A 24,770-nucleotide genomic window follows, 5' to 3' on the forward strand; every position below is an offset into this window, starting at 1 on the left:
AAAAGACTAATTCTCGGAAATCTTCAAGCAGCAAATCTTCTAGCAGATTTCCTGCTTGCCTCTGAGGTACAAAGAGAAATTATGGAAAACAGACTTGTTTATTCTCTTTATAATTAAAAGGGAAAAAATAAATCAATCCCCCTCATAGAAACACGGAGCAATAGTTTGTCTTATTTGCCATTTCAACATTCAAAAGCACAACAAATATCTTAAATTAGCTGAGTAGCTGTACAGTATATATATGCACCTTGAATCAAAGTGACATCAAAGTTCAGATTTTATTAATCAAGCTTAACTAAAGTCCCACAGTAATGGTGATGGTATACAGTGTCATAGTGCTCAACTCAAGGAGTCTTTCTTACTGTGGTGAAATGAACAATGCAGGAGATGGCGATGATCAGAAGGCCAATGATGATGGAAGCAATAGCAACATAGAGAGCGTTCCTGCCCAGTCGCCAGGAGCCATCATAGTCACCGCGGTAGTAACTGTTTCTAGACTGAGAAAAAGAAATCACTGTAAAACAACAACAAAGTTCCTCAGGACATTTTACCAGTGTCAAACGACATCTATCCCAACAACTTTGTGCTAAGTGTATTAGAAAGTCTAAGTGACATGCAGCTTTTCTAAACTAAATCACTCGTTTTTGTCTTGGGGTGTAATTGGGGTGAAACAGAAACCAGTGTTAACATTCTAGTCTGGCAAATGAAAGTTTCTATTCATCAAAAATGGACAGGTTTGTTTGATGGGCAAAGCAGATGTTGGTGTGACTGGGTTACAGCTTGTGTCCAACACATTCGCTTACAACACAACACAACACAACACAACAGGCTCTGTGTAACTGCTTCATTTAAAGCAGCCCTAAACACACTATCTTTCTAGTGTAGAATGATTCATGAAATCCCTTCAGCTTAGATTGCTTTGTGCTTACCATGACAGAGAAGACCAGGGCCACAATGTTGACGGGGTACGCAGGACAAAAGCACGTGAAAATAGTCAAACAAAGGTAGCTGCGGAGTGGAGGTGGAGGTCCCTGCTCCTCTATAGAACCACGATCGAAATATGCACTCCCACTTAGGGAGCTTTTCACTTGCGAATTTAGCACTCCAAGAGCCATTGAGCCTGAAAGCAATGAAACACAGTCAGGGGGCGAAAAAACACCCGGTTTTAAAACAAAAAAAAAAAGGGAAAGGAACCTGAAAGAACAGATATCCCAACTTGAGGAGTGGAAATCCAACTTTTAGCGAGAGAACGTTTGGAACCTGAAGCTCAACATTTGTCTAGTGTTGTCTGTTGGGTCCAATCTTCTCGCAGAGCTGGGCAAAATGAAGTTTGCTGTGTGAGAGGGAGTAGGAGAGAGGTGGGAGAGGATCACTAACCCCGCTGGCCTACATCCAGGACCTGGGCAGAAGTGTGAGGGATCAGACACTGTTTACCACCGCTGACGCCTCAAAACACCCTCAACAGTGAGAGCAGTGTAATGTGTAGGAATGTTGTTGGCACAGCAACTCTGAATTTCTGCTGTCATGCACCCCTCTTTTTAACATCTGAACTAGATGAAAACATGTCATTGGAGCGTTTAAGTCCATAAACTTTAAATCCTTTAAGAAGCTGCACAGGCCTGCACTTTTCACAACTGCTTGGAGAGGGATGTCTTTTATCTTCCACTGGGTGTCCCCAAAATCAAAATTCAAGCTTTAATGCCTCTTCTGGTCAGCTCATTTGATGTTAGTGTGACAAAAAAAAAGCAATCACAAACGCTTTAGAATAATTTATTAGGATTTTCAAATTGAAATTGTCAGAAAAAAAACAAGGAAAAAAGAAAAGCGTTGCTGTAAAGCTTGGCGGGGGACAGCCCAAATCTTTAACTTTAACCGAGCTCACGCAGAGCTACAGGCTCCATTCAAAGCATTGGCCCTTCTCTTTACATCAGCACAACAAAAGACATCATTAAAATCAATATACAAGGGAACAAGATCTCAAAACAGAAAAATATACTTTCTTTTTTTTCTGAAAATAAGTCTTAATGCCGCAGAATTATCCACTTGTCGTCTGCTATTACCAATAATAGTACTATTTTCATTTGTAAGGTAAAAAATAACTTATTGCTTTATTGTAAGTTAAAAAGTTACAGTGTTGGTGTCCAGCAGTAGTTTTTATTTTTTTTTCATCGTGTCCTAGCCTGTCTGACAGAGGAACTGCTGGCTAGATCAGGAAGCTTTATGCTGCGCTGAACATCAAACAGGCTGCAGCAAGAAGGCTGAACAAACAGGCTTCTTGTTTTTGCACGCGCTGCATTTGTTCCAGCTTTTTTGACTTTTCCTGCCAGCCAGCGTCGTCTTCTACTGAGATTCCTGTGTCAGAGGTGACTGGGAGCGAGACCCTGTCCCATTTCTGGTTCCCTGCCCGAAAACCCTGTCCGTTCACCAATACATGGAGCAGCAACTATATATAAACAATAATATGTTGTTTCCAGAGGCGCGCGAAATTGGTTAGGACTAAACATGAAATGGGAAAGAGTCAGGGGGGAGAGGAGCAGATGAACCAAAATGGGACAGGGTGATTTTTTTTTTTCAGTACCAAAGAAACAAAGGCAATCAAACTGCTCCTTCGTTGCCAAAAGTAGTTCCATATTACACCTTGATGTATGCGCACAAACACTCACTCACACGCACTCAGACGCAATCACATGCACCTTCAATAGTGATAAGAGGACAACATGATCGTGATTTTCTACACCTGCTTCTGAGAATGTCCTTCATCTGTTTTCACGGCGGAGAGCACCGCAATAAAAGAATATTTTCAAAAAGAAAACAATTAACAAAAGAGAAAAAAAAAAACATTAACAAGTGAATTGCGCAAAAAATATATATAATATTTTTAAAAAGAGGAAGTTAGGTCAACCCCCGATCCCATGAACCCCTGATTTATCCTGTTCCTGTTCTCCTCTAAAGGTTGTTTTTTCCATTTCTAGTCCATTGTGTTGAATCTGAAACTTTGATGAAGATGCAAGAGACGACATTTGCTTCTTTGAGATGTAAAGCAAACGATAGGGGCGACTTTGCGACAAAAACTGTTAGCTAAGTGAACAAATTTGCCAGACGAACTCCAGGAAGTTTATTTGTCAGCAGCCATCGTGGATAGCGCTGCGCTGGAGTGACGCAAGAGTGGACTGGCACACAGTGTACGCATATACCATATGCTGATAAAAGTAGTGAGATGACAGCAGATAGTAGTAGTAGTAGTAGTAGATGACATTCAGCCAAATAGCTGTTAACCCTTTCCAAACCAACCAATGACATGCCAGCCGGTTCAGTAACCCCCACCAACCCCCCGCCCGCCCCAGTGTCTATGTACAATATCTTACAGAAAGACATAAAAACATTGCTTTAAAACCAATTACAGAATAAAATACCTTACAGATTATCATTATTATGTCAATATTAATAACAATATTACAAAGGTTTTGTTTTTAAAGACTACCAAAATATACATTTTAGTTTTTTTCCCATGTTTCCGTGACACTTGAGTTAAAAAAGGACTTTGTTGGATTTGTTCTTCCTTAAAAATGGTTCTCAAGACAAAGACCCATGTCGCACGGCCTTTTCTCTTTCTGTTGACGCCAGTGACAGCTTTGAAGGATTTCATGATAAAATGACAGATCACATTGAAATAAAGTAATAATTAAAATAAAAAAAAAACTCAAAATAGTTCTCTGCGTCTTTGTCAAAGACGTTTCCTCAGAGATTTTTTTTTTTTTTTTTTTTTGCAGTTTTCTTTTCTCAACTTCAAAGGAGATAAAATGGATAACTGAGGGAGGTGGGGATCTAGTTGTTACACTACATGAGGAAAAAAGAGGAGAAAATGGGGACGTTTATGTTGAAGTGAGATTAGTACAGCAAAACAAGAGTTCTGGATTTAAAAAGATATTCAGTCGGTGGGTGGAGCCACTTGGAGCCAGGGGAGCCTGGTAGAGCCAGTAGCCAGCCAATCACTTTGTGCCATCAATGGGCAGCCAGCACTGTGATTGGCTCATCAGCAGAGGAGAAGCTCTCCTATCCTCAGTGACCTGAGTGTTCTCAGTGGTAGCCATTAGTGAACGCAGTAGCAATCAGAGGACCCTGAGGACACATGAAGAGTGAATACACTTTCATTAGCTTTGTCAACGCACGTGTGCATTCTTGCATGTGTTTAATTGCGGGTGGGGGGTGGGGCTGTGTGACCTACCCCGAGACTGTGGCCGAACCCTGTGCTGGGGGCGGGACTAGCGGCGCTGATGTAGCCGCTGACTCCTGAGTCCTGATTGGCTGCAGCATACAGGTCAGCCATTGGTCCAGGGCTGCTGGTGCCCAGGAAGCCAGCTGTGCGTGAAGGGGTGGAGCCTAAGAGGAGAGCAGGGGAGACAAGACAGGCTTCAACACCGGAGGGCTTCACACACACACACACACACACACACACACACACACACACACACACGTATCTAAAAATATTCTTTTATTTGTCCAACTGGGCCAAAGAACCCTCCCCCCCCCAAAAAAAACACCCTTACAACCACACACACACATACCTCTAACTACTGCTGCTGCTGCGGCTGCTGCCATTGGTCCATATGCAGTCAGGGGAATGGCTGAGGATTATACAACAAACCAAATTATTGAACAAACAGCTCATTGTGTCTCAGTCTCGTATCACATCATATAATAATCTACAGCACAGTGAGGTTGAACAGACATCTGCTCACACATCTGTCACCTCATTTATATCCAACTGGTGGAAAGGAACGACGTCACCAGTGACATAACGTCCAATGGCAGCTTTAGGTTCGTTAAATAGGAACCTAAATAATGCAGATGATAAAAACGAGGACGATGACGTCTCCACGTAAAGATGCAAGCACAGCTCAGAGCCACTAGATGTCAGTGTAAAGGCAGAACTGCATGAGCTGCTTGTAGATCAGGGATCTGTATGCATCAAAACATCTAAAGGACGTCTAAAGTTTCAGTCAGGAGAAAACTAAATACTTTTAGTCTAATTCACAAAGCATTGTGGCACTAAAGAGGCCCTCTAAAATCTGAGAGAAGAACTATTTAGTAACTAAAACCTGCTCACAATCGGTAATTCATCAGTTCAGTCAGTGTGTTGGACAAACACAGCAATACCTTCTATATTATATCATTGCTCTACTCTCTGACAAGTAGTCTTCAAACCAAAGGAACAGAAGAATAAAATAAATAGATTAAACATTTATGCTAAAAGTAAATTAACCTCATTAAAGGATGAGGATTTGACAAAAAGAAGTGAGCACTTTGAGATATTTGATGTAAAGTGCTTTATAAATAAAATTTATTATTATTATTATTATTATTTTAATAGTTGGTGATTTTCTTTTCTGTTTAACCCACGCTTTCTCTTAGTTCCTCTTAATAGCTTGAATACGACCTCAGCATTCACAGATGGAAAACTTAAAGACTATTAATGTTAACTGGAGAGCATTAGAGGCCCTGAGAGGTGGATTTGTTTACTTTAAACAGAATCAGGCTTGCTTTTTTCTAGTCTTTAAACTAATCTAAGCTAACTTCCTGTCGATGATTGCTTCACATCTACTGTATGGACGGTAGAGGACTATTAAATCTAAAAATTAAATCAAGTGTAAGAAAAGAAGACTTGTGCAGCCAAACTGATATTTGCGCAACGTAGCTTTTGCTGTATGGTTCTAAAAAGGTCCTCAGTGAGTCCAGGTCAACTGTATTTAGCAGCAGTGGCATCACATTCACACATTTAATTTGGCTTTCTGCTGCTAAATAGTTCAGTTTTTCTCTCTGGGCCCTTGGAGGAGTGAGGAGCCACTGACCTGTCAGCTCAGGGGGGTGGGATGAAGTCAGGAGGGGGGTCCTCTCTAAATGGAATTCTAGAAACAGAAGGTCGAGATCAAGACAGAGAGAGAGAGAGAGAGAGAGAGAGAGAGAGGGTTTTTAAGTACAGTCACCATCCACCGATGCTACACACACACACACACAGAGAGTACGCCAAAATGGACGCACAAGCACAGAAAGTTTTTTTTTAAACCACTGCAAGGACAGGCAGGAAGGCGGGAGCAGAGGAAAAGGAGGGGCAATACAGCAGAATGAAAGGGAGTTACATAAGTAGATCAAATAAACAGAGGAAAACAGGCAAATATCATAAATCAAAGGTAAAACATCAACAAATTATATCTGATGCAGGAAGACATATTTCGGAAAAAGAGGAACGTTTGAAAGGACAGACGGTCACGTGAATCTGCAAGCAGCCAGAGATGCTGGTATGACGGTTCTGTTAACGTATGAATGCATCTGTGTGTGTGTGGGTGGGTGGGAGAGAGAACTGAAGCCACTGCTGTTGTTCATACATGTTTCATGTCCCACAGTTGAATCAGCTACATGCCACAGTCCGCATCGTGAAGCCTGTCCCTGTCTGCAGACCAGCAGAGAGTCAGTTGTGTTTAGGGGTTAGGAGGACTTACCTGGGAACTGGTAAGTGTAACCAGGCGCAATTCCAGAGTAACTGCGGCTGGTGTAGGTAGTAGTCTGGAAACCTGGGTAACCTGTTAGAAAGACAGATTAATAATCAATAATAATAATTAATTTGACTGCAAATATGCACGTGAAGAACATTTTTTGAGATCGAACCAAGTGCTGATCTGAATCTGTGTCATCACAGAGGTGTTACAGAGCCAGACTTCATAATCCTAGAGATGGACTGATAGCCTTACTATGCTTTACTTAAGTTCACTCCAATCTCAGATGGTCAGTAGAGGGAGCCAAACAACCACCGACAGCATATGATGTGCATCTCTCTGTTTTCTCAATGAGAATATTTTATGACCATATTTTACTCCAGTCTGTCGAGCCCTTCAGCGTGTAATCTCTAGGTTTTAGACACATCACAGAGAATATCAACAAACCCGGAGCCTGCATTTATTTAACTGAATGTTTCTGTGGAACTTTCACCAGGGCACAGCAGCATCAAAATGAACACAGAGCTCACATGGAATATGATGTATTTTTTCTTTTTTTTTTTACATGTACTCCTTTACTCTTAATCTTACTCTATGGACAAGCAAGTAATCTGAAATACTGTTATTAATAATACAGAGTTCTTTGTAAATACCTCTCAAAATATTCACAGCTAAATAAAACACCGTAGTTAAAGGGTATGACTAGCACGTCTTTCCATACTAGCATGTTTCCCCCAAATGTTAAATAGATTTTTCAGAGTAACTGTTTCTAAAATAAATACTAGTACCTATATAGTAAAATGGTGCCCATTTCATGGTATCCTATTTACAGGCGCTTTGGTCATACAGGATGTCAATATAAACCTAATTTAAAAGTCATTTTGGTATATTTCATTTTTGATCTCACCTAACATGCCGATGCCCAGCATGAAGGCATCCATCCCGTAGGGCATCACCCTGGAACGGCCTCTGGCTGAGCCCGTCGGCGTCATCACCTCCTTGGGCTGGGCCTTCTTACACTCCACCTAAAGCAAAGAAAACCAGCGATCAGTGAAACTCCTGAAATAGACGATTCCGCGAATTACAACACCTTCTGGCAGACAAGTTAAGACATCTCAGGCAAATCCATATATCGGTGAGTGAGTAATGCTAAAAACAACACTTTGACAATCTGTGCCACTGCTCACATCCGTACCATTTTATTGTTGATCTCATGGAAGTGGATCTCACACACTTTCTCCACCACATCTTCGTTCTCAAAGGTAACAAAGCCGAAACCTAGAAGAGAACAGAATACGCTCTTATTGACACGCTTCAGGAGGCTGCTCAACCTGCTTGTATTTGCAATGCAAATACGTCATAGTGTTATTATACCTACGTCTGTCTGGGAGAGACAATTCTATCTTGCGAGGAAGCGCACAACTCTTAGGGCTGATTACATGGCAGTTAATAGAAGAGAAGTGATCACTTCTGCCTCTTCATCTTCCTCTATCTCTCCCAACACAGTGCCTTGAGAGATGAGGCGAGCCTCGTCTTGCTTATCAATCAGGTGTTAGCGTCATGGAGGAGAGGGGATAGGGCGTGGTTCAAAACCTGAGCCCAGATTATCATGACCAACTTGGCACCGCTCTTGTCGCCCACACACCGGGCGCTGCCCTCCTAACCCACAGAGATAAACTGAGCAACCGAGAGCAGAGGAAAGACTAAAGTACGAGATATGAGAAGAATTCTTCACCCCGTGACTCCCATCACGCTGTTTCTCCTTTCATTTGCGACGCCACGTTTGTAGGAGCCCCACTTAGTGTGTCAACACATATTAGCATAATGTGTGTGTGTGTGTGTGTGTGCATGTGAGTGTGACTGCGTGTACGCACCTCTGTGTCTGTTGGTTGTTTTGTCGAACATAAGCATGGCATCATCAACCTGCAAGAACAAAGCAAAGAATAGATGAGCTTCGACATATTAACACACACACACACATGCACACACACACACACACACACACCATTACACAGCATGGGGTGCTATTGTCCCTCTTTAGCATTGGAGAGAAAGAGGGGAAAACAGATGGAGGGTGGAGAGGAGAGAGGGAGGGGTGACAGGTGACAAAGGGGAAAAGAAAAAGAAAGAATGACAGAGTGAGAAAGGAAGAGAGCGATGGGGAAATTGGGGGCGGGGTGCCGTATAAAAATAAAATGAAATACAATCTATCAGTGTGATCATAAGGCGCTGGAGGAAATTCTTTCCCATTCTTCGCCGTCTCTGTCCTACGCCAGAGTTCTCACAAACTCTGTCCTGCTCTGTCTCTCTCTCCCTCTTTTTTCCTTTCATTCGTTCACCCTCGCTGTCTTTCTTTCCCTCTCTGCAAAGTTTACCATTCCCATGGAGACCCTGTAAAGAATTTCAATTAGAAGAACTTGCCCCCACCCCAACTCATTTCAATGAATAGGATGGAGAGAAAAAGAGGGACATAAAGCATGTGACAGAACGAGAGAAAAGGGGAAACAGTGACAAATAAAGGGATCGATAGAGAGTTAAGTTTGGATGGAGGATAGAAAATCTGTTGGTGAACATTTCAGTTTACAGAGAACAAAGTGAGCCAGGGTCTTTTATTCTCCTTCTCCCTCCACTTTCCTTTTTGCACTCACTCCACTGCCCTATTCATATTCCACCTCCTCCCCCTTTCTACCCTCTTTCTTCCCTCCCTCCCTCCCTCCCTCCCTCCCTCTCTCACTTGTCCTTCACTGGCAGGAAAGTTAGCAGCTTCTGCTCGAGCTCTGACGGCATGGCAAGCCAAGGCCTGGCATCGCTGTGGAATTCAAACTTTTGCATTTTCTCTAAATGCAAATCTCCCTGAAAATCTGCAGCACAGCCTCCCGACATCACATGGAGACACATGTGGAGTATGACTACACAGCTATTTTCATGAGGCAGCAAGCACTGAAACTCAAACCCATGTAATATGAGTGGCAGAGGCTTCTAGATGGTCAGGCCATCACATTTCTGACACCGAAAGACGCCCATGCACACATTCTAATCTGATTGAGATAAAGTCTGTGCGTGTTTGTTGGACCTACACAAGTGAAAAACGGTCAATACAGAGAGGACCGAGGCTGCTTCCACAACCTTCCTGAGTCATGTTACTCACATCCCTGTGCACATATAGCTCAAACACCCACATAGAGCGCCCCCCCCCACTCCTTTTTCTGTCCTTCATTCAGTTTTTATTCTCCCCCTCCTCTCCTCCCCCCTCATGTCTTCCACCCTTCCGGTCATCCAAACTCAATGACACAGCAGAGAGCCGGGTAGGAGGACAGTAAGTAGACAGCTGCAAGCCAATATGTTATCATAAGAGTAGAGTTACATGCACAGCTAGCTTTCCTGTTAGCATTAGCAACATCTATTCTGGAAAATGACCGATGGCTAACACTGCCAGCTAAAGGAGATTTTGAGCCGTGCCTCTTTGATGAGACATTTTTAGGCAATAATAAAAAGAAAGATAATATTCTGTGCTGTCACGCCACTATCGTTCAGTTAATAGTCGTCCACGTGAATACAATGGTGTGTAGACATGCAAACAGTTCTGTCACGTGTGTGAGCTTATGCTGTGGTCGCACACCAGCCCTTTTGCCTTTGCCAAAACCAATAAGGAGACGATCTCACGATGTCCACTGCCCAGGGTGCTGTAAGACAATCTGATTGGATAGCTGTGGGGGTCTGAGATTGGCTTAGCAGTGGCTCAGTCGCTAACAACTCAGCCTGCATTGGGGGGGGGGGGGTGAAGAAAAGTTAAGGTCATATTCTCAAGTTCTGACATTCTCAGATGTACCAATACCAAAGGTGAGATCCAGAGCTGATTTTAGAGTGCAGCGTTATGAACGTCCAGATTTTAGAGGAGCGTGCAGCTATTGTCTGAGGAACAAGTGTTTGCCGACAAGTCCATTACACTTTTTTTTTGTGAGATTATGAAAGGTGGCATTCACATTTTTCCCTGCTGTCTCCTCACATCTCCCTCTTTCATTCTCTCTCTCTCTCTCTCTCTCTCTCTCTCTCTCTCTGGCCATCTCTCTCTAAACAGGCCAGCAGACAAAGTGTTCAGTCAAGCCTTCTAATCGCCAGCTCACATGGGTGAGTGGAGTCCCAACTTTTCCCGTCTGCCCTGTCCACGCTGCATTTTTCATCTTATCCACTCCTTCCTTTGCTCGCTGCTCTCTGGTTTTATTTTGGAAGAGTTATGAAAGGGCACTTAAATCATAGTTTTTCATGCAAGGTACTTTAAGGAAGCTCAGAGGCACGACAGAAAGGCAAGGAAAACAGGGATTTGCTTTAGATCAAACAGAACTGGCTGTAAAGCCAAAATCACATGAAGTGCTAATTATCAAATTATCCCTTTGCGAGACAGATCTTTAGTTTAAAACATGTTTCCGTGATGTGAACTTTCCCGCAGGTAGAGAGGGGGATCACAAGACCTCAGGACTCAGACTACTTCTCATACAAACATGGCTGCCGCAGTCTTACTGGCCTGGGGACATTTAGCAACAGGAGCTCAGATTTGCCGTTAGGGAAACCACACATAAACAGATGCCTCTTGACTCCTCACTTTTTTTTGGTCCAAAACACCTGAAGTGTCAACTGGGCAGCCATTCCAGTCCGCCCTAATGAAGTTTGCGTAGGTGTGCTTTCAGGAGCACAGTATGCTCCAAAAAAATAAACATCTGCACATATCAAAGTATTTTGTAAAATGCAGAGTGCATTCTGTGTTTTCCTTGCAAGGCGGTGCCACAGTATGAAAATAAACAGGACACCGAGTGCTGCTCCATCTAAACCTGCACCTTGTAACCAGCTCAGATAATAAACAAGAAATACCTCCCGCTCAGCAGGAATGCGCTGTGGGATTGCCGCTGTCCATGATAGAGCTTTGGTCTCACGTGTCCAAACAGTCCAAATATTCCCTCATCCTGCGGAGGGGCTGTTGTCTTAGATATGAGTGTCTGTAATCACCAGGGAGAACGGATTCGGCACAGAGATGCAAACAGCCATCTTAGAGAGCGCACTCGGGAAACATGACACATGTCACGGCGTCCACCTGAGTAAGTGTGACAGTCACACACGCGCGCAACCCAGGTCTACGAGGATCCACGACCCAGAATTAAAATACATTTATTTAAATTTGAACCTGCACCTGAAATACGGTAATACCCCAGGAATGAGTCAGAGGCCAACTTAGAGAAAACACAGCCAGACACGAGGCAGAAGGAGCTCCGTGCTGTTAATTTCTTCCAACCCATTAGGCCTCCATCCTGGAGCAATGCTCATTTTCAGACCGTCCTGCTCACCAGCAGCAGCAGCACAACCGCAGACTTCATGTTTGTGACAACTGGACCGCTGGCTGAGAGACTCGATGTCTCTCTATATCAGGACAAACATATGCAAGCTCTCTCTCTCTCTCTCTCTCTCTCTCTCTCTCTGTGTCACACTTTCAGTCACACATGCACATTTCCATTCATGCAGATACACACTTTTTTCACACATTTTTCAAAGACACACAGAAAAACACTGGATTATGGCGGGACAATTGGCAAAGACAGGTCACCACGGCAACAAGCTGAGAGCGTCTGGAGCAGGGTGTGTGTATGTGGGACTGAAGTACTGATTTCGGGTAAGGTGGAAAGGAGGGGGGCGGTTACAGGAGCAGCTGTTGCATTTGATTAGTTAATAGTGCAGGGCCTGAACTCTACTCAAACACGCTCCTAAGCCCCCCAAAGTGTAGTTAGCTAAAAAGTAACCCAACGCATCACCCATCACTCATTTTTGCTCGCATTTATGGCCCATCAGATTGGTGTTTTTCTCTTTTAATAGTCGCTTTCGCTCTTCACTATCTCAACATTCCTCCTTTTCTCTGCCCTTCAACCTTTTCTGAGTTCCCCTCCCTCTCTCTCTATGGGGGGTTGCTTCTTCCCTTTCAGTCCCCTGCCATCTCCCTCTTCGCTTCCCCTCCTGCTTTTTTTTTTTTTCTCTCTCCTCCTCTCCCCCGGCCGCTCATCTGTCTCCACAGCATGTGTTTGCCTTTCACCAAATTTTATTCAAAAGGAGCTAAGCAGGACAAAATGTGGCAGCCAAAAACACTACGATGTGATCGGAAAAGAGCAAAAAGGCGAACAAAAGAGTAAACTAACAAACTAAGTAATACCGTGTCTGGCACAGCACAACCACCAATGACCAAACAGGATTTTACTTCGATTCCTTTGGTTGTTTTTTAGTCCCGTAATTCCAATCTTGTTTTGTAAGTCGTAACCTCACGGGCCTGTCAGATGAGGCGCCATTACGGATTCATCGTATCAAATGCAGAAAACTGATTTTATATAAAATCTATATAAAAACTATAAATATTAAGATTATTTTTCATAGTATTCATGTCAGTAATGTTTCAACCATGTATCTATTAGATCTAGCTAAATATTTTCACTTTTCCTTTAACCTATAGATACTTTTCTTATGTCTTTATCATTGTCTGACTATTCCAACTTTGTTTTTTCTATCAATTGTCAGTACTAAAACCATTTTAACATTACATCTAATCTAGCCATTTACACTGATCATTGATCCATTATTTAGCTCCGTATTTTACGCATTTACTTCACTACTTTTAGCTGACAAAATCTCACTTCTAGCTAGTGTATCTATGTATTTCAACCATTTATTCGTTGCTTTCTTGCTCTTGTCTTTTTTGCTTCCTACTTCTTATGACTCACTGCAGACATTTTCTTTTTTTAATGTGACTTTTTTTCACATTAGCAAAGCTAATCTTTCCATGTACCCCCTGGAAACTGCAGAAGTACCCCGTGATGCTCGCTGGTTGGGAATCACTGCTTTAGTCTTTAATTCCTCTCTCCCACTTTCAACATCTGCCCCTTTTCCCACTTCTGCTATGAAATTAGGTTATTTTTTGCATTTTCTTCTAACGTCTTCACTGAAATGAGAAAGGAGAAAGGTAAAAAGCATATTTTTTCACTGGTTTACACCTTTTAGGTAAAGCTGAAATGTGTCTAAAGGACACGGCCAACATATGAATATAATATATCAAAGGTGTACAGTCCATTAAAGTGGTGGGTCCTAACTTGCACCCCAGGGTGTACTTCTGCTGCTGCCAAGAGGTACATGGAAAGATTGCAGGCTAGCTCAAGTAATTCCTCCAGATAATGAGTCAGCTATAACACCTGAACACCACAAGATGCCACCACGAGTGAGAAAATAGGCAGCTAAGTGTTATGATTAAGCATCTGCTAATGGAGAAATTACTTCGATTAGAATAATTTAAAAAAGACAATTCTTGAGAGACTTTGCTTAAAGTAATTAGCTAAAAGTAGTAAGTAGTTAAAATACCTAAAGGCTAAATAACTTAAATATTTAGCTTAAATCAAGTGATAAATAGTTGAAATATTTAGGTTGAAGTAATTGACAAAGGGGTTAGCTAAATAGTTGAGCTAGCTAAAGGATAACTAACTGAAATATTTAGCTTGAAAAAAACGATTAAGTAGTTAGCTAAATAGCTGAAGCGGCTAAAGACAAAATTATTTAAATATACCGTTTGAGGTAATAGTTGTAGTAGTTAGCTCAGTAGCTGAAATATCTAAAGGTGAAATTATTTAAATATGTAGCTTGAGGTAATTAATACAGTAGTTAGCTAAGTAGTTGAAATGGCTAAAGACTAAATAATTGAAACACTTCGCTTGAAGTAATTGATAAAGTGGTTAGCTAAATAGTGGAAATATCTAAAGGCGAAATGTTTAGCTAGAAGTAACTGATAAAATGTTAAATAAATAATTTAAATACCTAATTGAAATATTTAGCTTGAAGAGAATGATAAAGTAGTTAGCTAAGTAGTTGAAATAGCTGGTTAATAAACTGGTGAAGCTGTTAGCTAAAAGTAATTGTTTGATATACAGTAGTGCATTAACAGAAATCAATAGTTTAAAAGGTCAGCTGAACGTATAGCTTTATACATAAAGAATAAATATAGAGTCCAAACAATTATCCTTTAAAATAGAAGAGTTCAGTGAGTTGAATGAAACAGTAAAACATGCACTTTTATTGTCCAGGTTAAAATCCATTTATATGCCAAGCTGATTGGTGGTATCTCTGTAGAGCACACCAGGCTCAGACAAAGGGGTGGTTGGAAAGCACTGACAATCATCAGCGTCTGACAATCTAAGGCTGCAGCTTTTCACTGTTACAGCTCCAGTGTGATGGCTACAGGTAGATAGGAGGTATGTGAATAGTTTACCTTTCCAAACTGGTCAAAGTATTGCTTCACATCTTCGATGGTGGTATTGACTGACAGTCCTCCGACAAAGATCTTCTTTGTCCTGGTCACCAGCTAGCAGCACAGAAGAAGAAGAAGGCATCGTTTATTGCTAATAACATTATGTAGGAGGCAGATGCCTGTGAGAGAGGGACTTTGTATTGGTTGGTGTTTATCTAATCTGAAAAGGGTTTCTGAAAGCTCTTCTGAGGATTCAAGCTAATGCAGCTCGGTTTAAGGCCTCAGAGGTGTATGTGTGTGTGTGCGTGTGTGTGTGAGAAAGTGCATGTACAGGTGAATACTGTGGGTCAGCCTTCGTGTGTGAGCCAGGATACAAATAGGTGCAGGTACAGGGGGCAGTACAGGGGTCAGGGTGCAGGTTACAGTGTCCGGCTGGAAGTAGATTGTAGCTCCTATTTGGTCACATGCCTGACTCTAATCTCAGCCACCAGGGCTGAATGATTAGGGGTGACAATCATCACTACTCCTTCTTGCTCTTAACCTTATCGGGGTGCACTCACCTTGGGCTGAGCCCGGCGAGGGAACGCCACCTTTGGATCAATCTGTGGGGGAAAGATGAATGAAGATGAGTTTTAAAAAGTGGCAAAAAAACAGACACACATTTTAAGAAGCTCTAATCTGAATTTGTCTTAAAGCCAGCATGTTGACAGTTATTTGACCTCCCTTTGACACATAACAGTCAAAAAAAGAAATGGTAGTAAAGCATTATTATTTATATTGCATATATTTATATTTTCCTTCAATTTGCCGAAATAGTATTTTACAGACTGTACAGTATCTACACATTATATGTTTTTAGATTGCGCTAAACCCCATGTTGGTCTATCCCCCTCTGTGCTGCGTCCACTTTAACAAATATTCACAGACTTCTGAGGGATTTGGGAGCCGAAGAGCTGCATATAAAATACACCGTTATTAACCATGTTTTAAGTTGGAGTTTGACACCACAGACATGAGAAATGTAGACTGAAACGGGATCAGTTCAAAGGTCCCAGAGAGGTTGAAAAAAAGGTTAAACAGAACACTAATATTTTTCTCTTCTGGGAGCTACCAGCCTTAATTAAAATGCATCCGCCCAGCTTATATTTCTTTGAGCAAAGACATCAAATCGCTACCTGTTCCAGTCATGTTGTTGAGTAGCTGACGCTGTCCTTGTATAAAGTCAATATCCCTCTCGGCATCGATGAATTATCACACTGTTAACTAACTAGAATCGGTTACAACACAGAGCCTCTAAGTCTGAACCCATCTGAAGGACTGCAAGTCCAGAAATAGAACGCATGCTAATCCGCGAATATGTATAGTAGACCCTTGTTTGTGCAAGCCCCCAAAAATCCAAACACACCAGCCAAACAAACAGGCATGAGGAACAAAATACACAGTGAGACGTGAATATGTACTTTTTCTAAATTGTGTGCTGAGACACTAAACTAAATGCATCTTAGGAGCGGCAAACTAGACGGAGCAGGGCAGCCTGGAATCCAAAATGAGCATTCAATATTCTGAATACATTTCAGATGGATGTTTCTTTTCTCTCCTCAAATCTCACAAATCCTGACAACCCCTATTTTGGATTAGCCAGATTTGACTGTATCCATATTTCTCCCCACTGGAATGTCTCAGCAGTGGTCAAGGTTACAGATAAAATTAGAAGTAAATGAGCTTTGAATGAGCTGGCCTTTAATAATGATAAATATGCAAAGCCTGGCCTGGCATTTTAAATTTGTGTGGAATCTCGTGTTATTCTCACTCAAGCCAACGAGAGAGATGATTTTAGGTCACAGGACCTTGTGCTGTATTATGGTCTTAGAGTTCCATCTTTGTTCTAATAATTGGATGTGTGAAGCAAAACCTCTTGTGCCTCCCACAGCCACTATCGGAGGTATTGAATTGATATTGGCAACTAGAAAGAGCCCATCAAATAGCCAAAAATAATTACTTATAATGTGAACAATGCACCTGATACAAAGGAGGGTGTTCATTCAATATTCAAACAATCCTTTCATCTCTTTCCTGTGATAATTCGATGCTTCTGATGACAAATGCACTGACAAATATGTCCTACGAGGACCTTTAAGTGCCTCAGATTTACCACTGCTTCGAGAGCACACCGCTGTGTAACTAACGCGAAGCTGCAGCGTCCTTGGAACGGATTGCGGAAGGACTTTGCACCTTGAAGTGGGACGCAAAGATGAGGAGAGCCATGTCACCTCCAGCTGGTCTAAGCACAAAGACAAAGGTGACAAGGACACGCAGAGCCACGCCGTCTATCGGCAACGCAGCAGCGCAACAACAGAGCACACTCACAAACAATGACAGCACAGCATTTCTGACAGGATGTGTGCTAAGTGGGCCGAACGTAACATTATATATGTGAGCGATTACAGTGACTTTATGTACCAACATATGACCCTGCTTTTTGTCCTTTAACAAAAAAAAATAAAGCACAGAAGGAACAAATACTATAAATGGCTGACGTAGAGAATTCTATATACTCGCTGTTTAAAACAACCACACAGTAATGTTGTACTTTTGAAAGAAAAAACTCTATGAAATGTAAAAGGACACATTATACTGGAATCAAGCAACTACAAGGGGCCGTAATGAAGTTAATCATCATTAAATCTTCTGCTGTTTTTTTCTAATTACACGTCCTAACTTGACAGAGCGATGCTGGTGTGAAGCATTCGGGAATTGCACAGCAACGTGCCCGTTGTTCTTTCGGGCCTGAACGCTACTGAGAGGTAACAGCCTCTCGTGCTCAGGTCAGCCCACCTGCCTTTAACTGTTTTAACACGACTAGAGGACAGGAGCTGCCCTGAGGCCATTACGTGGCAGAGACACGGACCATGAGCTGACAGTGACAGCAGTCAGCAACCAGCTCGCATTTGACACAAGACTGCAGTCTCATAACGACTGCAACGGTGCAAGTACAGTGGGGGGTGGGAAAAACAAAGAAAAAAAACATTACAACATCACTGTCTAACAGCCTTTTCATTAATTTAGCAGCAAGTAGTGAGAGATCAGTGTATATTCTGTCATTCTTTTTTAGCTGGTGATCCTAATAATATAACACAATACAATCAGTGACATTAAATATGTAGACAAATGTAACAAGTCGCGTGGCATGGCGTCATATTGTGCACCCACACGACACATTTTAACAAAGTGCCAATGTTTCCTAGCTTTTAAACGATCAGAAGCTCCTAGAGAAACAGCCTACAGCACTGAAGGTTACCAGCTAGACTAGGTTAGGCCTAATGCAATATCTGCAGTAGTGCTACTACGGCTACAGTCATGCCATGCTGTTAAAAAAAAATCATTACGCCTCAGTGAAATAACAGAATATATCTAAATTCTACATCTGGCTGTACTCAGACGGAGGCAATAATAAATGAAAACTAAAGCATCTATCAGACTGGCAGATTAGCCATAAGGAAGACAGATAGGCCACAAAGCAAAAAGTGAAAGGTCTTAGCCAGGTCACTTTTTGCAACACTCAGAAATAGCTCTTCCAGACAGGCTTGACATTCAAGAAGAGCCTCTGCCGTGTAACAGTCCCAGTCAGGACTGGTGAAAATGTAACTAGTCATGAAAAAATGTTCAAACCTTTCCAGGAAGGAGAGAGAGAGAAAAAAAAAAAGAAAGAAAAGCTGCTCTTCCCAGGCTGACAGAGAAGAGTTACAACTGAGTGTTCGTGAAATGGTCTGACTAACATCCTGCTTCATGACATCCAACCTCCGCTCAATCTAAGCAGCACAGTGACAGCAAGAGCCTACAGTATGATTTTAGTGGTTTAGCTTTTAAGACTACGCTAATCTACGACCAATAGTCACCTCACGTGGCGCAGAGCATCCACCAGTGTTACAAACTGGAAAACAAAAATAAAAAATATATTGTCAAATCGGTAGTTGCAGAGATAGGTGGGGAGCAGAAGAGAGAGAGGGAGAGAGAGAGAAAAAAAGCACGGGGAGAAAGAGAAGGCATTCATTTGGAAAACAGAGGCAGCCCATGAGAAAGTGGGCCTGTCCGGCGTAGCGGTGCAGCGGGGCCGTCCCAGCAGGCAGCCCCTCTGATTTCATTAATTAACAGGACAAAGAGTACAAAACAGATGGGCCCGTAGAGGAACTGGGGCTCCCGTGCTACCCCCACAGGCACACATACATACACGCACACACATTTACAGGCGCCCACATAATGTAGCACAAACGTAAACACCAGCACATGTATATAAAGTGACACGTACGTGTAATTGAATAAGAAAGAATACCAGCCGCCCCTCCAACACTTCACGCACCTCTTCCCAACACTCTCGCATATAGAAATATACAAGCTCTGACACACTGGCCAGCCCTGCCAAAACCTTCTTGCAAAAACAAAATGGCAAACACCCACACTGATAAAAAGACACCACAGGCTACCCCATTATGGCAACATAATCAATATGAGCTAAACAAAAAGCTATAAACACAAGAGGAGACAAAAGGAGCTGGCATGTCAATACGTGCACACGGAGCCAGAGTGGGACACTTGGTTTGGGCTCAGGCAAGCAGGGTCAATCTGCACATCTGAACAATGGAGCGGTAATTAGTTAACGAAGCACACTAATGAGGACCTCCAACCCAACCCCATCCCTTACCCCTCTAACCCTTACTTTGAGCGCCTAACCAGGGTGGGTGCTCTACATGTGTGCGTTGGTGGTTGGTTGGTAGTTTGGTGGTTTGGAGTGGGACTGTCCACACGTAGCAGATCCACCTTCAGAGCAGGTCCAGGCTTTATCCCCTGGATCTGAGGCCGAGCCTGGACCTCGGAAGCCCAATCCAGTTTGTTTCCCTCAATCCAATTATGGTGCTTTTCAGATCCATACTAATTACAGCACAGGATCCAGGCCTCCCTCTCTCTCTCTTATTCTCCACCTTCTCCATGCAACCACCCCCCCCCCACCCCCCACCCCCCTCTCCGGCTTTGTCCACGTCAGCATTAACGGCTAATCTTCCAGCCAGGAGCGGAGGAGCTGCTGCGAGCATCTAAACTCGAAGTAACCAGGTGCTAAACCAGTAGCCCGTGCAGACTGTGGTGCCAACTGTGCACAGAGTTTACCACTGACATATGCCGTTACAGTCCATAGCTATAGATAAAAGCAGCTATATTAGCACCTCGCTGACAAATACTACTACTGTACCTTCACAGGCCGGTGTGCCAAAAGCAGCAATTACCACCTACTGTAACACACTTTGAAAAGGTCATTCCTGTTTAATTGGTGTAAAACACAAATATTAAATGGAGCTATTCGCTCTAATAAAAACACGTTTTTCTTTTGACATAATGTTTGTGGGTCATAGTTGGACAATACCATTTAAAGGAATAAGAATACTAAATTATCACTCGTTACTGACACGTCATCACTGAATGCCCACTTCATAAGCACAGTCCACCGCGCTGAAACCATCACAGCACGCACAACGATCCATTGCGTATAAACGTGCCACAAACAATAGCACGGCAAAATCTGAAAATCGTCCTTTCGCTAAGCCGAGGAAATGAGAAGTGGACGTTTTTCAGGGAATATCTGGTCTTCTTCTTCTTCTTCCCGTAGCCCGTTCCAGTAAAGCATTTCTCGGAGAAAACAAATACCAGTTGTGCCCTTTTTCTCTGTCCAGAGAAATACAACAGCACACCACTGCCCCGAGGCCACACTCTGCCCCGACAGGAAATCTAACCTCCAACCAAAACAACAACCTCGACAGACCTCTCTCTGAAAACAAGACAACCTCGCATTTGTTGTGTTTAGATTCTTAGCAACGCAGGTATTGATGGCAATTTGATTTGATACTTAGCCTGAGCGTTTCGCTTCCTAAGCTTGGATAAAACAATACTGGATGGAACAGGACTGTAAATGTTTAATACCAATTGTAACCAGTGCTATGGACCTTGCACCAGTTAATGTAGTTTACTTCTCACCCTGTGTGTCCTCACACAGCTCCTGGTGCATTTCCCTTGTTTCACGCACCTTTCTCATTTTCTCCCTTTCCTGCTTTATGGCTTGTGGCGTCTTTCCTCACAAACCAAAGGCTCAGCGTAACAAGGCAAAAACATCAGAGCATCGGATATTCTTCCTCATTCCGGGGAGGAATGTCTCTTTCACATCTCATGCTGATTAAACAATACTGAGTAGAGGGGAGTCCAGGTGTGACGCTGAAACGTGGTGCATGGGATATATAGTAATGAGCACATACAGACAAAAGAACTTTATTTATTAGTATGTATAAAAGCATTGTCAATGGCCGACACAAAAATTGTGTTATTTGACTGCACCATGTTCATCTCTTAATTCTATTTCCTGTAGCATTTTAGCAAATGGGGGCATTTTAGCAGATCTACAAACGAGCCAGTGGCGCTAAAAAAATCGGGGTGATTATTTCCAAAATGGAGCGACAAAATGGCAACCATACCCTCGCATGGTTAAAACGCCTGGTTGGATAAATGGTACCATGGAGCGCTTCCACTCCCCCGACTCCCCCCACCACCCCTGCAGACTGCTGCCACAACAACCTGAGCAACCAAAGCTGCGTTTGAGTCATTAACATTATTATTGTTTAGCCTCATGCTGCATTTTGCTTTATAATAGGGCAACGCCTAACCCCACCAGTGGCCTGCCAAGCAGAGCTTCCAAAGCAGCGTTCACATCAAACACACACACAGGGTCTGGCTCCCTCAAACACCCCAACAGTACCTACTTTTAAGAGGTAATATGACTCACTGTGTAACACTTTGCAGTTGCTTATAACCTACTTCCAAACTAACACAAAAACACTGACGGATTACCAGCAGCGACGCTCGCTTTGTAATGAATATCACAGTGGCGGAAATGTACAGCCTTAAACTTATAAATGTTCCATTACTGCACCTAAAAACAAACAGACGGGATCAAAATCGTGCACACTCAAAAAGCATAAATGTCATGACGTGACTCGACATTATCTGCCTGTGTCAGAGCTCTGCTACCCGGCCGAGCCCGGCGCCTTAAGTTAATGCAAAATAGCTGAGAAGTTGTTATGGAGACATAAATCCCATTGGGCTGTGCAGTTACGGCACTGTCTCTCGAGGCCGGCGTCACCCCCGGCAACAGGCTTGCTCCAGCAACTAACTAAACTCTACCTATCTCCACCCCTGGGCTCTGCTGCCTTTCTGTGCCACTGATTTTCACTCTCAAATGATCCCATTGTGTGTGTGTGTGTGTGTGTGTGTGTGTGGGAAGGACCACAAGCTGACAAGGACACACCCAGTCCGGATTCCTACAACCAATCTACATGACCATGGCAGCAACATTCACACCTTAGATAACTCTGTCTTAAGTCACCAGCTCTGACTCACATCAAACAAACCACTGGGATTCACTTTATGCCATCTTGTGTCTTCCATGTAAGCATGAACTGACTAAACACAAGTATTTAGCCTGGCCTCTGTTTGGCAGCTGATTTGTTCCATTTACCCACATTTGAATTTTCATGTGTCAGTGGCGTAGGAGGGGAAAATCACAGAGAAACCTCCAAACACACCCTCGGAGTTTACATCAATATTTAAATTCAGCTAAGACTTCACTTCAACCCCACACACTTCCCCTGCATCAGTTTGGGGTCCACTGCTGCCACAACCGTTTCCTTCCCTCAAGCTCTCGAGAGCTGACACTTGAAAAAAAAAAAAAGAAAGAGTAGGGTGCTGTTATTTTCAATGAAAAAAAAAAAAAAAGAGGAGGAGGAAAAAACTTGTGAGCTCTCTGCTCTACATAAAACCTGTGAGGGCTTTTGCAGGGGCTCCTACCCCATTCAGGTCCCCCAGGTAACCATGGCAATGAAGCCCAAGAAAGAACGCTTTCATGTTGGCGCCCTGAACCGGGATTTGGAGGGGGAAATGAGCAGGGAGGAGGAGGAGAAGGAGGGGAGGAGGGGGGCTGCTCCAAAACGCACTCCTGAACTTTTACAAGCCATACGGTGGGAGGCAAAATGCACCAAGGGGAGGGGGGGGGGGGGCATGCTCCACAGAGAATCAGACTTGGAAAAGTTAAACCGACTTGGTGCCATCCAGCCCCTCAAACGGAACTCACCGTCTTGGAATCCAACTCGTGTCTGTTTTGCGCCAAAACCTTCTCCACGCCGGCCTGCTCCGCGTAAGTTACAAAGCCGAACCCCCTGCGAAGGAAAATAAAGCACACAAGTCAGAAAAATCCCAAAGCGAAGTGCTCTCATGGAAAAGCATGGGAGAGCATGAGGCATCCGGTGATAGGACGGCGGAGCGCACACGCCTCCTTCTTACCTCGACCGCTTGGTAACGGGATCCCGCATCACCATGCACTCCTTCACCTCGCCAAATTTGCAGAAGTACTCCTTCAAGCCCTCTGCAAAGACAGCAAGCGAGACGCGGTTTTAAAGGCAGACGGGGATGGGGTTAGCGTTATCTCACGGGCCCTGCTGAGGTGATGTGCTTGGCAGTGGCTGGAGGGAGAGACAATGGGGTCGGGCGGACCACGTTGTGTTTGTGTGTCCCCCCCCCCCAGTCCTCCGAGATATACTGGCTATCTGGCCATTCAGCAGAATAGCCCATTAGGCCCTGCAGACCACAAACAAAGCTACACATGGTGACGACTGCTGTTTTGACACGGCAGAGGCAGAGGCAGCAGCAGTGCTGGGTTAATAACACGGGCCATCGCAACAAGAATAAACTGTATCCGTGCACCAGGCTGCGCTCTTAAAATAAATGAATGGATTCAGCGGAGCGCGACAATAAGGAAAACAACAACACGAGCGTGGGCATCGATATGAGTCCCAACTTCTGCTCTAACGCCGAATAATCGATCAGCCCCTACTATGAATGCCCTCCTCGGTTTATTAACAGTGTAATGGGTGCACAGGAGGAAAAAGGGGCAGACAAGTCGTTGTGTGCGCACGATTCCCAGTGTTAATCTCCTGCGTCTCGGCAAGTCTAAATCCTCGGAGCTGATCCTTAATGAATAGGAGGCTTTGATTTAACTATTCGCAGTGTTTCTCCTCAACTTCGAGAGGCATCGCAGGTAATATGGAAGCTATAGCTGGGCCAAAATACAGTGTGTGAAGGAGCAAACATGCAGGAGGCTTTCACCCAGACTTATTAAAGTAGCGTGCGGGACAGCTCACCTTGTGTTGTCTGCCAACTCAGACCCCCGATGAACATTTTGCTGAATGAGAGAAACACAAGCCGTAAGTCACACAGGATAAAAACGCGTCTTTCAAGCACAACACATGGCACATGCAAGGGGGGGATCGGCATGCGGGGAGGGGGAATGTGTGTAATATAGCATCAATAAAGTAAGAAGAAAGCATCGGCCATGTTGCGAAGTCACCAATCGGCCAGTCGGGCCGTTATAATCCCCCAGAGGAGGAGGGGAAAAAAGGAGAGGATTTTCCAGATGATGGAGGAGAAGTTGCACCGTGGCCTTCTGGAGGAAAGCCGGGATAAATAAACAAACAAGAGAGGAAGGGAAACAGGCGGAAAGCAGCGGTGCGTCTGTGTCTCCTCCGCTGAGTGGATCCATCCCACACATGCAGACAACACACACACACATACATATACACACAGCGTGCTCGTCTTTTGTCTCGGCGCGGCTCCGCTCCCCGCACTGAACTCAACTAAAGTCCAAGGTGAACTCAAACCGAGCCGAGAGGCGAGCGAAAGGCAGGCGGGCGGGCTGAGGCTGTTACCAGGGGTCGTGGGGGGAGTTGTCCGTGCCGGAGGACAGGCTGCTCTGGCTCCCTTCCGTATCCATTCTGCTCTCCGCTGGTATATTCCCGCACTGTGAGGCGAGGAGAGGCAGTGAAGCTCCACTGCTGCTGCTGCTGCTGCTCCAGACTCAGGGGCGGGCAAGCACGATGGGAGGAGGGGGGGAGGTGGGTGAAGGGGTGAGGAGGAGGAGGAGGAGGAGG

General features: G+C 43.8%; 2 protein-coding genes across 7 annotated transcripts; both read right to left on the bottom strand.

The window, feature by feature from the left end:
- Positions 1 to 344: 344 nt before the first annotated feature.
- LOC311487524 (transmembrane protein 233) lies at positions 345 to 1,121 on the bottom strand (the record flags this gene model as incomplete). Its single annotated transcript, XM_084543825.1, has 2 exons — positions 930 to 1,121; positions 345 to 497 (listed from the first exon to the last, which is right to left on the bottom strand). The coding sequence occupies exons 1-2, from the start codon at positions 1,113 to 1,115 to the stop codon at positions 345 to 347; spliced, it is 339 nt and encodes a 112-aa protein (XP_084399951.1). The 5' UTR covers positions 1,116 to 1,121.
- A 2,705-nt stretch (positions 1,122 to 3,826) lies between these two features.
- LOC311486673 (RNA-binding protein Musashi homolog 1) lies at positions 3,827 to 24,649 on the bottom strand. 6 transcript variants are annotated; one of them, XM_084542624.1, is made up of 14 exons: positions 24,549 to 24,649; positions 23,985 to 24,025; positions 23,128 to 23,209; positions 22,919 to 23,003; positions 15,315 to 15,356; positions 14,776 to 14,868; positions 8,366 to 8,414; positions 7,687 to 7,769; positions 7,399 to 7,516; positions 6,498 to 6,578; positions 5,850 to 5,906; positions 4,560 to 4,625; positions 4,226 to 4,380; positions 3,827 to 4,119 (listed from the first exon to the last, which is right to left on the bottom strand). In XM_084542624.1, the coding sequence occupies exons 1-14, from the start codon at positions 24,611 to 24,613 to the stop codon at positions 4,078 to 4,080; spliced, it is 1,059 nt and encodes a 352-aa protein (XP_084398750.1). In that variant the 5' UTR covers positions 24,614 to 24,649; the 3' UTR covers positions 3,827 to 4,077. The 6 variants fall into 6 exon arrangements, with proteins under 6 accessions (XP_084398750.1, XP_084398749.1, XP_084398747.1 ...); XM_084542623.1 differs by having other exon boundaries at positions 4,542 to 4,625; XM_084542621.1 differs by having other exon boundaries at positions 4,226 to 4,410; positions 4,473 to 4,625.
- Between the last annotated feature and the right edge of the window lie 121 nt (positions 24,650 to 24,770).

This window comes from Chelon labrosus, assembly GCF_963514085.1.
Source record: "Chelon labrosus genome assembly, chromosome: 4".
NCBI classification, from domain to species: domain Eukaryota; kingdom Metazoa; phylum Chordata; class Actinopteri; order Mugiliformes; family Mugilidae; genus Chelon; species Chelon labrosus.

Bases quoted from the DNA above. Each gene is read 5' to 3' on its own strand.
- LOC311486673 (XM_084542621.1), bottom strand. From the start codon at position 24,613: ATGGATACGGAAGGGAGCCAGAGCAGCCTGTCCTCCGGCACGGACAAC. The intron at 6,579-7,398 runs GTGAGATCAAAA...TCTTTCTAACAG, and splicing joins GCTGGGCATCGGCATGTTAG to GTTACCCAGGTTTCCAGACT. The intron at 4,120-4,225 runs GTAGGTCACACA...ATGTGTCCTCAG, and splicing joins GGTTCGGCCACAGTCTCGGG to GGTCCTCTGATTGCTACTGC.